Here is a 14,609-nt window from a genome sequence, read left to right on the forward strand (position 1 = left end):
ATTGGATGGTGATGCACAAGCAGCAATAAGCTACATGAATGGCAAGGCAATAGCGGACCCGAAATTTTTTTGCATGTTTAGTGTAGATGAGGAGAATAGATTGGCAAATTTGTTTTGGAGAGACTCTCAATCTCTACACGATTATTGTTGCTTTGGGGATGTGGTGATACTTGATAGCACGTACAAAACCAATGTATATGACAAGCCTTTAGTGGTGTTTGTTGGTGTAAACAACCATAACGCGACTACAGTTTTTGGTTGTGCATTTCTTGTTGATGAGACTGCTGATACATATCGTTGGGTACTCAGAACTTTTTTGACTTCTATGAAGGACAAGAAGCCTGTATCTATTGTCATGGACGGGGATGATGCAATGCGCGTAGCGATTGATGAAGTTTTTCCCGCGTTTATATACATGGCACATCATGAGGAATGTGAACACCAATGTGAATAACCCAGAAATAGTAAGGGAGTTTAGCTATTGTGTGCATGGTGGTTTGACACCAGTAGCTTTCGAACAACATTGGCAGCAAATGATAGATACGTATGATCTAAAAGGCGATTGGATCGAGATGATGTATCGTAAACGGAAACGATGGGCTGAAGCATACTGCTCGGGGCATTTTTTTGGTGGGAATACCACCACACAACGTGTCGAGGGTATGCATAAGAACTTGAAGGATGGAATTGGTAGAGGCATGAGGTTAGTGGAGTGTATTCCACGGATTGAAAGATCGTTATTGAGGTTGAGAAATGAGAATGTGAAGGATGACTTTGATTCCAACCATTCACATCCACTCCTTCGCACGCACCTTCGATCACTAGAGGAACATGCAGCTTCTATTTTCACTCACGACATTTACAAGTTGATAAGAAATGAGATAAACAAGGAGGCAAAATTAATTCTCGTGCAACCCGTAAGAAACAATGAAGATCCTCGTGTTTACACATTTTCCAAATTTGGAAGACCCGTTGAGAAATGGACTGTTGTGTACTACACGAAAGAGCAACATCTGCAATGTTCGTGCAAATTATTTGAATCCAGTGGAATTCCGTGTTGTCATATGTTTGGAGTCATGAAATGTGAGCATATGGATGAAATACTTCCGACCTTAATAATGAAGAGATGGACAAAGGATGCAAGACGTGGGAGTGAAATTGTAGTCAAGTCTGATGATGTTCCCCACGAAACTATTCAAATGGCTAGGTTTGGGTCATTAAGCGTTGATTTTAACAAGCTTTGTTTTTATGGGTCACAAACAGAAGTCGCTTACAAGAGGCTAAAGGCTGAATGTGGGAGATTAAATACTTTGGTTGAGACATGGAAGGAGCAACATGAGCAAACTAGTCTTAAACTAGGATGCCATAATAATGTTGTAAGAGACCCCATAGTTGCTAAGACAAAAGGAAAGCAAACAACGGGAAGCAAAGGCAAAAAGGCCCCACAATGCGGAGAGTGCAAGGTTACTGGTCACAACAAAAGAAACTGTCCAAATCTCATTGTTGGTGAGGGAGGTAAGCGGAAAAGGGGTTATACAAGTGACATGAGCGATATTCTTTCTAGTTTTGGACCAGAAGATGATACAACTGTTGGGAACATAACATTTTATTCCTCCTCGAGTGCTGTGCATGGGACTAAGATGTTGTCCTCTTCTTATACCCCCCCTAACTCGGGCTTCTCATGTGGCGAAGTGTCTAGTGGCTCCACTCATTACACCTCTGATGGTTTCACCTTTGACACACCCGAGTATAGTGTATTGGAATCACAATTTGACACACAAGCCTCGCCACGTAGGGATCGTAATAGATTTTGGGTTCCATTCACCCCAATAAAATGACATGGATTGTAGTACTTCCACTATATATATGGTTTAGGTTTTATGTACGAAATATTCACTACAACCATATTGTTCATGTATTTCCCCAACTTTTGGCATGACATATATCATTAGTGTTATTTTGTATCTATGTTAATGCTACATGTAGGAGTTTTGATACATTAATATTGATATTTTATTATGCATTTGCATGATTAGAATGGGTAGATGCAATAAATTCCATTGTTTTTCATATTTAGCTTAGGTGCTTAATTATGAAGATAAATGAAAAATGGGAAAAATGATAGGGCAGAGTTCTTTGGAAATTGCTGAACAGTAAATATGATTTTGCAACATGAAATGGCAATTACACATTGGCTGCGTGTCGCTTTCATTGTCCAATTTAGAATGTTTTCACCATCAAACTTTCATAATTTAGTCAGATATAGTCATTCTTAGTGTTTGTTAAACTACAAATTTGACATAGTTAACAACCAATCTTTGTGGACAAAATCCTTTACTTGCACGCTTTACTATTTTTTAATATGTGCGTTTTTGTTCACAATGTGCACTTGCATGTTTAACTTGGAATAATTTGAATCTATTAATTAGGTTCAAACAAATATTTTCGCACAACATTCTGTAAATATCAATTTGTATTGTTTATGGTAAGGCATACAATTATTACAATGTGGCTTTAAATTTTGTTCCAAAAAAAAAGAAAAAAGAAAAACAACTAAACCTCATGACTACCTTAAGTTATGTCCGACTCACCAGATTCATTTGGAATATGAGAGGAGTAAAGGTCGTTTGTTATACAAGGTTGGCTTGGCTTCGCCTTCACTAAATTTAGTACCATGTTTGTTTCATCGAGTCGTACTCTTATATGAGATTGTTAATACCGAGCTCAGCATAACACCTCCTTAGGAGGGTACTACTAAATTCATGTGGAAAGGGAGAATTAACTGATCTCATGCTTGCAAATGTATAAGATGTATATCTTATATGATTATTTGTATTATTAGTATTATTAATATTTATTTATTTATTATTATTATATGTATATATTATATTATATTTATACTTACATACATATATACTATAATGTACTTATATACATGTGTTTTACACATATATGTATAGTTGTATATATATATATATATATATATACCCGCAGCGGCGGATCCAGCAATATTTAAAAGACTAGAAGCAAAAAAAATTACTTATTACCCAAAAAATTTACATAACCAATCTCCCTTACAATTTAAATAATACCAAAGTTTTTACAGGCTTTGCATTGATGCTAGGTAACTTTGGTCCTGCAAAGGTAAGCCTTCCAGCAATGATGAATAAGTCTTTTAGAAGAAAAATTATAAATAATAAAATATAATGAAACTAAATTAGTAAATCTGTTTGAAGCTTAACATTCCAGTACATTTAAGTAATAAATGTAATATTCAATTTCAAACCCTAATATTATCCAATTAGTCATACAATCGAAATGGAGTAGGATGTTTCGTAAATTCACAGGAGGATTAGAGCTACACATATGCGAGTGAGGAATAAAAGAATTTGGGGTTTAATGTGAAGAGAAATATATTTGAAAAAAGCAAAAGACACAAAAGGTTTGTAAACAAATTCAAAACGCACAGTTTTAGTAAAACCTCCATTGCAACAAAAAGGAATTGTTTGGTTGAAATTTTAGGGCTTCTTTGGTATTTGATTTCTGTAACAACCCAAACTTTAATTACTTTTGTAAAATTAATTTATTTAAGGAAAAGACTATTTGCCCCTATAATATTTTATTAGAGAAAAAGTTGACTTTTGTTCGGGAAGGAATTTGAAAATTTCCATTCTACCGTTGCGCAGAGGACGTTGAAACGAGTCCGTAGACACGTTGGCTCGAATCCGAGTCGTAACGAAAAATATACGGTCAAATTATGTTGAGGGGCAATGGCGTAATTTCTGCAAATCAGATTTTTATATCTTACTTTCTTCTCTCTCTCTTTCTCTCGATCTCTCCGCGACCCAGCCCCAAGCCCCTTCAATTTTTCACACAGCGCCGCACCTCCAAACCTCCATAACCACTGACGCCGACCACCCCAACCCTCAAGACCAGACTCAAAACGTCCGGCCAGACATCGCCGTCACACCCCGAGCCTGCGACGCCCCTTCCGGTCTTCCAAGCCCCGGAATATCTCGAAAACAGGCAGATTTTTCCTTGAATTTCACGGCCGTCGTTCTCCGTCGTCCAGCCACCACTTTTGGCAGTCAAGGTATGGATTTGCACCTTTTTTTCATGCTGTAGCTGGTGGTTCAGTAGGATTGGGTGTATTGATCAGATTTTAGGTCTAGTTAGAACTGGGTGTATTGGGTTTTACTTTTTAGATTGGCCTTGAGGTCCTCACCTTCATGACATTCACAGGCACCTCCAGGAGTTCTTCAACTTCGCAAACTCTTGCACGTTTACTTGTCCAACTCGCAAAGCTTCAAACTTTTCAGTGAGTTATCCTTTTATGTGCTCGAAATTTTCAAGGCTTTTTAATCACTTGCTGCCATGGCTGCCCTTACTGAAATTTGATTTTCATTTTGCAATTTTAGATTTTTTTCTGTCATTTTTTTTTTCCATTTTTTAACATTTTTTTGAGTTCAAACTACGGCTAGTGTATGTATGACTCATATCTCCATATTTTATTTTGCTAATGAGAGAAAATATGGGGGAAGAAAATAAATTTTTGACTGCACAAACTTACCTGGCATCTCTAAGTTGATCTCCCATGCTAGAACTTTGATTCACAGAAAGTTATGTACATTATTTTAAGATCAAAGGATTGCCTTGTCATCATGATTTGTGCGTATATCACTACCAGGAGGAGCCTTTGTATGACATGATATAGTTATGATCTGTATCAGCATGAAGTCAGGATTTTCTGCAAGTTATAAACATATTATGATCTTTTGGTACATTGAATTGAATGTATGCTTTTATGTATTAGAAAATTTGCCTCACGTGTCTTGCGTGTAGAACCCATCTATTAGAGTGGAGCCAGTTCTGTAAATAATGCCTCCTCAGCGGATTATATGGAGATATTATGTCATCTTGTGAGATACTTGAAATGATCCTCCTATGAAGTCATTGCTTTAATTTTAGATCCCGTTGTAAGCCCATGTCTTTGTAGGATTAGTTTCGAATTCCTTTTAGATATCATGCAGCTGGCAGTGCATTCCGAGTAGGCATTCATGTATCATATGATGCATTTTTATGATACTTAATTCTGTGACAATTTGATTTTCATGTTGCGATTTTAGATTTGTGTCTGTCATTTCTTTCCATTTGTCAAAATTTTTTTTTCGGCAAGTCTTCATTTTTATATGAACTTTGATCACGAGGTTGTGCTTGACTGCAATGGTTGATGAAATGCCTCTTTCAGAGTTTGAGACTCTCATTTTTCTATGTGTTTGTACTCTTCCGAGTAGGCATTCATGTATCATATGATGCATTGGTATGATACTTAATTATGTGATAATTTGATTTTCATTTTGAGATTTTAGATTTTTGTCTGTCATTTTTTTCCATTTGTCCAAATTTTTATTTCAGCATTTCTTCATTTTGATATGAACTTTGATCACGAGGTTGTGCTTGACTGCAGTGGTTGATGAAATGCCTCTTTCAGAGTTTGAGACTCTCATTTTTCTGTGTGTTTGTACTCTTCCGAGTAGGCATTCATGTATCATATGATGCATTGTTATCATGCTTAATTCTGTGACAATTTGTATTATTGGAAATAACTAGTGGGTCTGCTCTGCTGTAATATGCATAAGGGTTTATACTGCTTATTTTAATCTTTTATTATTATTATTTAACTAAGTTCCAATAAGTGAAGTGAAGGGGACAAGAAAAATATTGAGGAGATGTTTTGAAATACTTGGTTCTTCTTAAAGGGAAACTTTCAAAAACTATGCTATTGTGCTTAAGATGGTTGCTTTTTTTGAAATACATAAACTGGGTTGTTTTCCAGTTGAATAAGGCTGCACCGTGTATCAATTTGCATGTGTGTATTTAGTCATCAGATATTTTCTAGTAAGACTCGGTCAAACAAATTTCCATAAAACATGAACTCGCAAAAAATTGAGAGAGAGAGAGGCTTGCAATGTACGAAATGTGCGAGTTATATTGTTTTTCAAGTTTGATGTCCCTAGTTTGTCAATTTCAAAATTTTTCACACTTAGTGGCGTGATTCCTATATCCCTTGGAACTTAAAATGTATGATGCCTGTACATTCATGATAGTTAATTTTTTATTTTTCAAGGGAAGAGTATATTCAAATGTTTTCTCAGGTGATTCCAATATTGTTTTGAACATATTAAGAATAATGATAATTTCTGATCTAGCCTTTTGGCAAATGGCAAGCCCCTTTGGCAAATGGAAATCTGCTGTCCACTACAAGTTTTGTTCGTCTAGTGCCATGTATGTTGGTGAAGTTGTTTACCTAGTATAGCTAGACTAGTGGACAACTTGTCTCTTGTATTGTACTGTTCTCTTCTTAATCCAATTATGTTTCTGATTACCAAAAAAAAAAAAAAAAAAAATTAAAAAAAATTGGCAATGAAGTGACAGAGAGAGAAGCAGGTAACAGTATATAGTCTAGTTTAAAATAGATTACAAAAACCAAGATGATGTGTTTTCTTCTTTGTTTTTGGTTCATAGGGATACTTCTCTGTTGCAAATATTATGTCATGCTGCCCATGATGGCAAATTGTGAGCCATTGTTTTAGGACTTTAAGATTGGGTTTTGGGATTATGTCCAAGGCCCAATTCCACTTGACATTTGTATTGCCTTCTATTCCCTCGGTTTTTGGTATCATTGTTATTATTTTTTCTTTACCAGTTTTGTATTTTTTTTTGGCCTTTCAGTTGTGAATATGGGGAAGAAGCCCTCGACGAATAAGACAACTTCCCAAAAACGCTGCAAAGGCAAAGGTGTAACTATGCCGGTGGCACGGAACAAGGCAGCAAAGGGAAACAACAACAGTTCTGCTGTAACCAGTGAGCGGGGTTCCAGTTCCACATCATACCACTCAAATCCTGCTGATCACCCTTTGTTTGGCGTGAGGCGATACACACACAAGAACCACAACTCATCGGATCCTGTGCTACATGTCAATGTCACTGACCATTTATCTTATAAGGTAAATATCCAATTGCATGCCACACTTACAATTACCTGAATACTGTCTACCAATTGGATGGTTCATCAATCCAATTGCATTTAAAGTGTGCGCAATTGGATTTCACATATGTAATTACCTGCCTATTGTATGACAATTGGATGAACTTAAGATATATGCACTTACTGAACACAAAGTTTGCCGCCTTGTACTTCCATCTAATGCTATTATTAATACTTGCAGAATACTTTGACGCACATTAAGGGATGCGGAAACAACACACTTTGTGGTTTATGGTATCGGCACGAATTGCCTCCTCGAGTTAAGGAGAAAGTAGCTTCTGTGGGGTTTTCAGACTTTGCAATTTTACTTGGAACAAAGGGAAGAAGAGACAAACACCTCCTCATGGCATTGGCGGAGCGGTGGTGGGACACAACCCATACATTCCATCTAGATGAGGTCGGGGAGCTTACCATGACCCCAAAGGACTTCAGTGCCATAACGGGTTTACCCGTGTCTGGGAAGTCTTTACAGTATGACATGGAGGCTCATACCAAAACTGAGGAGGTGGTGAGGCTTTTTGGGGACCCCATTCGAAGCATCCTTAATGCCAAGATGAAATACAGGGACATTGTCAATTTGTACAAGAGGTGGAAGCCTCAAACCCCTGAACAAGAAGACCAGTTAACACGTGTCTTCATTCTTGCAGTGCTTGGCAGCAGTTTGTGCAATGATAAGAGTGATTCTGTATATTTATATTACATGCCAAGCCTGGCTAAAATTGAGGAAATTAAAGACTATAATAGGGGAGGGGCTGGGTTGGCATGCTTGTATCTGTCAATGGATGCTCTTTCTCGAGGGCTAGTGGCAAGCACAGGAGGTTATTGGCGAGCATGGGAGGTGAGTCATTTTATGTTGGTCGATTTAATGATTATTACAATTGCTTGTGATGTGGTAATGTTGTTGTCATAGCTAACAACGGTTGTACGTTTTTGGTTTATAGGTATGGGCTTGCGAGTACTTGAAGCCACTTGCTTTAACTCGACCATTGAATAATGTGGATTTGTTTCCGCGGGCATTTCGTTGGTTATCTGCCCCAGATGTGCGGGGAACATCCCACAACTTGGAACAGTTTAGGACAACACTCCGATATATCAGTACTGATCAAGTGAATTGGCATCCGTGGGGAATCGATGATGCGAACCTACATGATTATGTCAAAAAAAGCATTCCTATGACCAAAAAAAGGATTCTACTACAAGGACCAGCCGGTTATGCTTGGTATTTAGGAGAAAGGGTATCTATGCAAAGCTTAGGTACAGCAGAGCCACGAGTCCCGAAAAGACCCCTACAACCATGATTAAAGTCATGAAAGTACTTGCTTCGGACCAAGAAATTAAAGCATCACTTAAAGGCTTTAATGCAGAGGACTGGTTGGCTGAATCCACTAATTATGTACTCTTTCGAAATGAGTATGTCAGATATAAGCATTATCCAACTGTCATCAATAATGTAAGTTTTACCTTTGATAATGGTCCTTCATAATATAGTTTTGCATTATGCAAAAAAATATTTATTTCATATGACATCACTATGCAGAGTGCAAAAGAAGGTGTGTGCTCTGTTGGTCCGAACTTTCAAGCTAGTGAAATTAAAATTCCTTCTTGGAGTGTTCAAGTGGTGGGATGGGGGGACGCAAATGATTGTGAAGTGTTGGATATCCCAAGAGGCAAGTCTAGCACGTGCTTACCACTTCCGGAGGATGTGAAATATGTAAGTTTGGGGTTAAGGATTGGATTTAAATGTTGAAATCGAAACTACACAAATATATTAACTTAGTTTACACATAACTTGTTTGTACTATAGGTAAGTGCATCGACGGCAACAGAACTATTGGATATGATTAGTGGCCTAAATTCATTGCTCTTCAGTAAATGCATGGCTGCTAGGACAATCATAAGTGAGCTTCGACAGGTAATGTTGAATTGAATTGCTTGTAAGAGTTTTTTCAAATTAATATTGTGGCAATATGAATTCAAACTCCACTCGTTATATATTGTGGCAAATATGCGTGATATTATCGCAAATACAATGCCTTTAATTAGAATTATATGCAGAGGATTGATAATTTATGTGAATTGGGTTTGTAAGCATACAAAAAAATATGTTTATGCTGCTGTTGATGTAATGCGGGAGAGTAGTTATGATGGTTATGTGCCGTACTTGTTATTTTATTTTAAATTAAAGATTATGCGACATTTATAATTGCAGTAATCATCAAATGTTATGACTTTGGTTTTGTAGGGGACACACACTCAACACAATGATAACCCCCTTGGTAGAAAAGAAATTGCTGATGCGGAAGATGACGAGGAGAACGATAACGGTTTTCAGACATCAAGTGAGGATGGTGAGGAGGATGAGGAAAACGTGGAGGATGAGGAGGATGAGGAAGATGAGGAAAACGTGGAGGATGAGGAGGATGAGGAGGATGAGGAGGATGATGAGGAAAACGTGGAGGATGAGGAGGATGACGAAAACGTGGAGGATGAGGACGTCGAGGAAAACGGGGACGGGGATGAAAATGACCAGGAGGACGAGGAAGATGAGGTATTAGTGGAGGAGACCACAACCAAGCCACCACCCCCTAACACCAAAGGAAAAGGAGCTGTGGCGATTAAAGGAAAAGGCAAAGCATCACCACAGAAACGCAAGACCTCTTTGCCGGAACCAGAACCAGAACCACACCCTATTAGTAAGAGGCTAAGGCTAAGGAAGAAAACATAAAATGTGTTATGGGTATTTTGTCTTTGTATTATACGTTCATAAAATTGTGAGACATAAGTTAGATCATATGAAATTGTGGTAGATGTTAACTGGTAGCTTATGTAACTTGATGCTACAAACTTATTTTATAATGATGTGAAATACGATCGTCTGTTGTTTGTGAATGGATTGAATGAGTTCATTTGAAAGGAAGTGACCATTAGATGGAAAAGGCACTGATAGATTGCCTCGTCTAGCAGGAAAAGGAAATAATTGAATTGACAAACAGTGAGTTCGAAATTGAACACGAATAATGCAATTGACAAATGGTGTCATGGAAATTGAACAACAATAATGCAATTGACAAACAGTGTCATGGAAATTGATCCAGAATAATGCAATTGACAAAGTGTGATGGAACTTGTTGGAAATTGAACATGAATAATGAAATTGACAAACAGTGTGATGGAAATAGAACATGAAGAATGCAATTGACAAACAGTGTCATGGAAATTGATCCAGAATAATGCAATTGAGAAAGTGTGAAGGAACTTGTTGGAAATTGAACATGAATAATGAAATTGACAAACAGAGTATGGAACTTGAACATGAAGAATGCAATTGACAAACAGTGTCATGGAAATTGAAGATTAATAATGCAATTGACAAACAGTGTGATGGAAATTGAATTACAATAATACAATTGACAAACCGTCTGTTTGAAATTGTAAACGGCCATCTATGCCTATTTTCTTAACTTTTGGCTTGGTTTTCCACAGGTTTTCATTTCCCCTTCCAAATTGTTTTGTAACCCCAAAGTTTATATTTTATTTAGGTTCAATAAAATGCAATTTTTGTCCTCTGTTAATATTTTGTAAACATATCTTTCATTTATAATTAAAGAAAAAAATAAATGTATAAAACTAAGGTGGGATAGTAGAGAAGTAAATTACGTCCTTATCCTTGAAAACAAATGAGTTTACAATAGGAATGACTCGTATTACAGTATTGGACATTTGTGTTCCATTATATTATAAAATCAATTCTTAATCGTGTAATATCGTAATTTACAAAAAAAAGGACATGTATAAGGTAAAGTGGAACATTCAGAAGTTAAATTGGGTCTCTATACTTGTAAACACGCATGTTTACAATATTAAGGTCTCGTATTACTCTTTTATGGATAGTTATGTTCTAGAAGATTGTAAAACACATCCTTAATGTTGTAATATTGTAATTTACAAAGAGAATGACGTCTAGTACAATATTAAGGTAACTAGGGACATTAGGAAAGTAAATTGGGTCCTTATACGTGTAAACACAAATGTTTACAATTTTAAGGTCTTAGATTACTCTGTTTAGGACAGTCATGTTCCACAAGATTGTAAAAGTTATCCTTACTCTTGTAATATCATAATTTACAAAGATAAAGGCATGTAGTACAATATTAGGGTAAAGGGGAACATTCGAAAGGTAAACTAGGTCCTTATACTTGTAAACTCGGATGTTTACAATATTAAGGTCTCGTATTACTCTTTTATGGATAGTTATGTTCCAGAAGATTGTAAAATCCATCCAGTGAATTGTAATATTGTAATTTACAAAGATAAGGACATCTAATACAAAGAAAAATGACCCCCAATACAAAGAAAAATGAACTTCCAGTTGAGGAGTAAATGTAGTCTTCATCCTTGTAACCAAGGTGGTGGTTACAACATTCAGGATTCGTATTATACTAAAATGGACATACTCGTTCTATTACATTGTAAAAGTAATCCTTAATCTCGCAATACCATCATTTGCAAGAACAAGGAACTCTTGTATAAGAATAGGGTCAGCATGGACCTTGGTGGAATAAATTGGGTCCGTGTCCTTATAAGAACAAATAGGGGGAACACTAAGCATGAAAAGTACACTATTATGGACATAGGCATTCCACAAATTAGTAAACGAAATCCTTACATGCGTGAATTATATGACTTGGGTTTTACATAATGCGATGTGGTCATTTTTTTTAATATTTAAATATAAAGTAAAAAAAAATCTGTTCTTTAGGTTTTCTGTGATTTGCACTAAAAGTCATTGTTTTGACTTGTGGGTACTTCAATCATGTAAAGGGAGAAAAATTGAACAGGAGGCAGGAATTGGCTACTGTAGTTTACCAATTACGAAACGGGCCGTAGGATTTCGCACATGTGAAAGACAAATACATTGTACTGTTTGTCAATTGCCAAACAAAAGGCAGTAATTGCACATTGAAATGCAATTGGATTCCAGAAACAATAATTTACAGTTCCGTCATTTGGCAATTACTGTCACCAAATATGGTAAATTTGCTGAACACCAAAATATTGGAATGACCGTCATAAATTGCAATATAAACAAAACCAAGCCTAGCAGCACAAAATAAAGTTAACATATTAACTTCATCAATTGTTCGTACATATGATTACCCAACAAAGTTAACATATTAACTTCACCAAAGTGCATTTTGACATCCTCTGTTACATTTTCGCACCCTGTGCTAGTCATAATCTATAATATGGAAACCGAAAAAATGACACCAAATAGGACATTCGACGTAGATGTACAAAAAAAGGTTTCCTACCTAACCACGGTCACAAGCCTTTGAAAACCACTTTACAAAAAACAAACAAGTTGTCATGTTATATCATGGTCACCCTCCTTCCAAAAATATAGGGTATGCACCAAAACCAATACCATCGCAGCATTAGATCTAAGCTCACAAAAATATATACTGGTCAGTCATTAGAGTCCCATTACCTAACCTTGTTAGCGGCGCCGAGGTCTAGGCTGACCGCGGCCTGTACGTGTTTGTGGTATAGTCACTGCTGATTTTTTTTGTTTCTGAATATAAACCCTCTTTTTTCTAACGGTGACATCCGCCACATCCTTGTCTTTAACCTCAACATTACCAATCTTGTTCCCCTTTGCCATAAAATCAGATCCATTTTCCATCAGTTTCAATGCTTCACGTATTATCGCATCACGCAATTGATTTTTTTCATTTCGGAGCAACTCAATAGCAAGTCGCATTCGTTGGACATTAGAGTCGTACTGCAACCAACAACAACAACAAAAAAACTTTAGCATTTCATTACGTATTAAACATTTATACCATAAAAATAGCACGTGCGCAATGCATACCCGGTCATACCACAATTGACGATAATGTTGCATGTGTCTTATGACAAAAATGCCACAATCCACACCATTAGGTTGGATGGGATTGGCATCCAATGGGGACACAAAAGAAAAGGAGGAGAACGTCCACCCCGTCCCAAATACCGACAATATGTCATCATGAAAAACGGAGTCTAGGTACAACAACTGTTGCATACACAAGAACATAGTCGACATTAGTAACATTGAGCAAAACAAATACTTATAATTGCATTGAACAAAAGCTTCTCCACTTACACTAATATGGCAATCGTTCTCGCGTTTCTTATTGTGACGCCCATCAGGTAAACTATCCCAAATTTCAGCTTTCTTATGGAATATGTCACAAACCAAAAGAAACCAGTGACCAATTACATCATCGTGCATCGGTATATAGATCTGCAAAAAAGTGGTATATTCATTATCACCAATAATTTATATTGTTGGAGCTTGCATACGAAACCCACCTGCATGCAATCCTTCAGTCGCCCATTAAATCTTGCGAGACGACAAAGCTTGTGTGTCCTAGCACATGATGTCATACGATCACTGGGACGTACGAACTTGGCGCCTTCCTGCATTTTATGAAATATAACACATCACTTTTAACCAACAAATATCCTTCAATAATCTTATCCATTTACTTACCGACCAAAAATACGTAGGTAGGAACCATTTTGTGGAGGTGGTATCATATAAATATTCTGCCATTACATTGATTACCTATTACAAGAGAAGACACAATTGTTAGCATCCTATACCAACATTCTAAACATATACTAATGAGTAGTTAAATACATATTCGATTCATAGTCCTTACATCATCAAAGAGAGGCGACCCAGGGGCAAGGCTTCCAAAATGGTGACGATCTATAGCTACAACACCAGTGTCAACGAGTAGTTCACTGTCAAACAGAAAAAATAAGTGTTCTAATCAATTGTTCTTATGTCATTATGACAACACATATCAAAATTAATTTCACAAATTTGGTTTAGGGTATACCTCCAAACTTTTGGATCTAATGGATTGCAACAAAATGCAAAACTTAGTAGATCTCTATCATCTTCAGAAATATCGTTGCTCATCCGGAATGGACCGACACTCAATCTTTTCATAATCCGCTCGTGAGTAATTACTTGTCGGGTTTTTGCATTTGCTTTAGCTTTCAACGCATTTATGTCTTCATAAGGAGTTCTCTTGTGGGGACCCGGCTTTCTAATCGCTGTTGCACGAGTCACTATCGGATCCCTTGTTGAAGTTGAACTACAATTCTCTAAGAACAAACTTTTTACGTCGTTGTGACCCATTTTATCCTAGTGGCCACAAATCATTACGAAATAGCATTTACAAATCAATATATCTGAAACAAATATATATTAGATAATATCAAGAATCTGCATAAAATAAGGACACCTAACTTTGTTATTACATTGGGAGAAAACCAAATAAAAATACAACGTAATCCATAGTACAATGATTTTGCAAATCAAATACTCGATAATTGTCATCATCCAAACATGTAAACTAACATGTGAAAATATGAAAATGCATACAAACAAGCTACAACCAATACTCATCATACCTCATTCTGAGGTTGTTTTGCATGTTTTCTCTCACGGATGACTTCAACAGAGGGAGTCAAAGTTTTATCAACAGTTGCAAATCCTTTCACA

At 36.6% G+C, this 14,609-nt stretch overlaps 2 protein-coding genes across 2 annotated transcripts; both read left to right on the forward strand.

Annotated features, from left to right (window-relative positions):
- Nucleotides 1–425: 425 nt before the first annotated feature.
- Nucleotides 426–1,838, forward strand: LOC117613548 (protein FAR1-RELATED SEQUENCE 12-like). The gene has a single exon (XM_034342157.1). It carries the CDS (start codon nucleotides 426–428, stop codon nucleotides 1,836–1,838), a length of 1,413 nt encoding a protein of 470 aa, XP_034198048.1.
- A 4,902-nt stretch (nucleotides 1,839–6,740) lies between these two features.
- Nucleotides 6,741–9,773, forward strand: LOC117613549. Its single transcript, XM_034342158.1, has 7 exons — nucleotides 6,741–7,007; nucleotides 7,230–7,886; nucleotides 7,990–8,154; nucleotides 8,214–8,498; nucleotides 8,586–8,759; nucleotides 8,853–8,960; nucleotides 9,291–9,773. The coding sequence occupies exons 1-7, from the start codon at nucleotides 6,741–6,743 to the stop codon at nucleotides 9,771–9,773; spliced, it is 2,139 nt and encodes a 712-aa protein (XP_034198049.1).
- Nucleotides 9,774–14,609: the final 4,836 nt, after the last annotated feature.

The sequence above is a fragment of the Prunus dulcis genome, unplaced genomic scaffold (genome assembly GCF_902201215.1).
Source record: "Prunus dulcis unplaced genomic scaffold, ALMONDv2, whole genome shotgun sequence".
Classification (NCBI taxonomy): Eukaryota; Viridiplantae; Streptophyta; class Magnoliopsida; order Rosales; family Rosaceae; genus Prunus; species Prunus dulcis.

What these genes read in the sequence shown, in the direction of transcription:
- LOC117613548 (XM_034342157.1), top strand. Translation starts at nt 426, where the DNA reads ATGAGGAATGTGAACACCAATGTGAATAACCCAGAAATAGTAAGGGAG.
- LOC117613549 (XM_034342158.1), top strand. Translation starts at nt 6,741, where the DNA reads ATGGGGAAGAAGCCCTCGACGAATAAGACAACTTCCCAAAAACGCTGC. An exon ending in CTGACCATTTATCTTATAAG is followed by an intron (nt 7,008 to 7,229) that starts GTAAATATCCAA and finishes TAATACTTGCAG; the next exon opens with AATACTTTGACGCACATTAA. An exon ending in GTTATTGGCGAGCATGGGAG is followed by an intron (nt 7,887 to 7,989) that starts GTGAGTCATTTT and finishes TTTGGTTTATAG; the next exon opens with GTATGGGCTTGCGAGTACTT.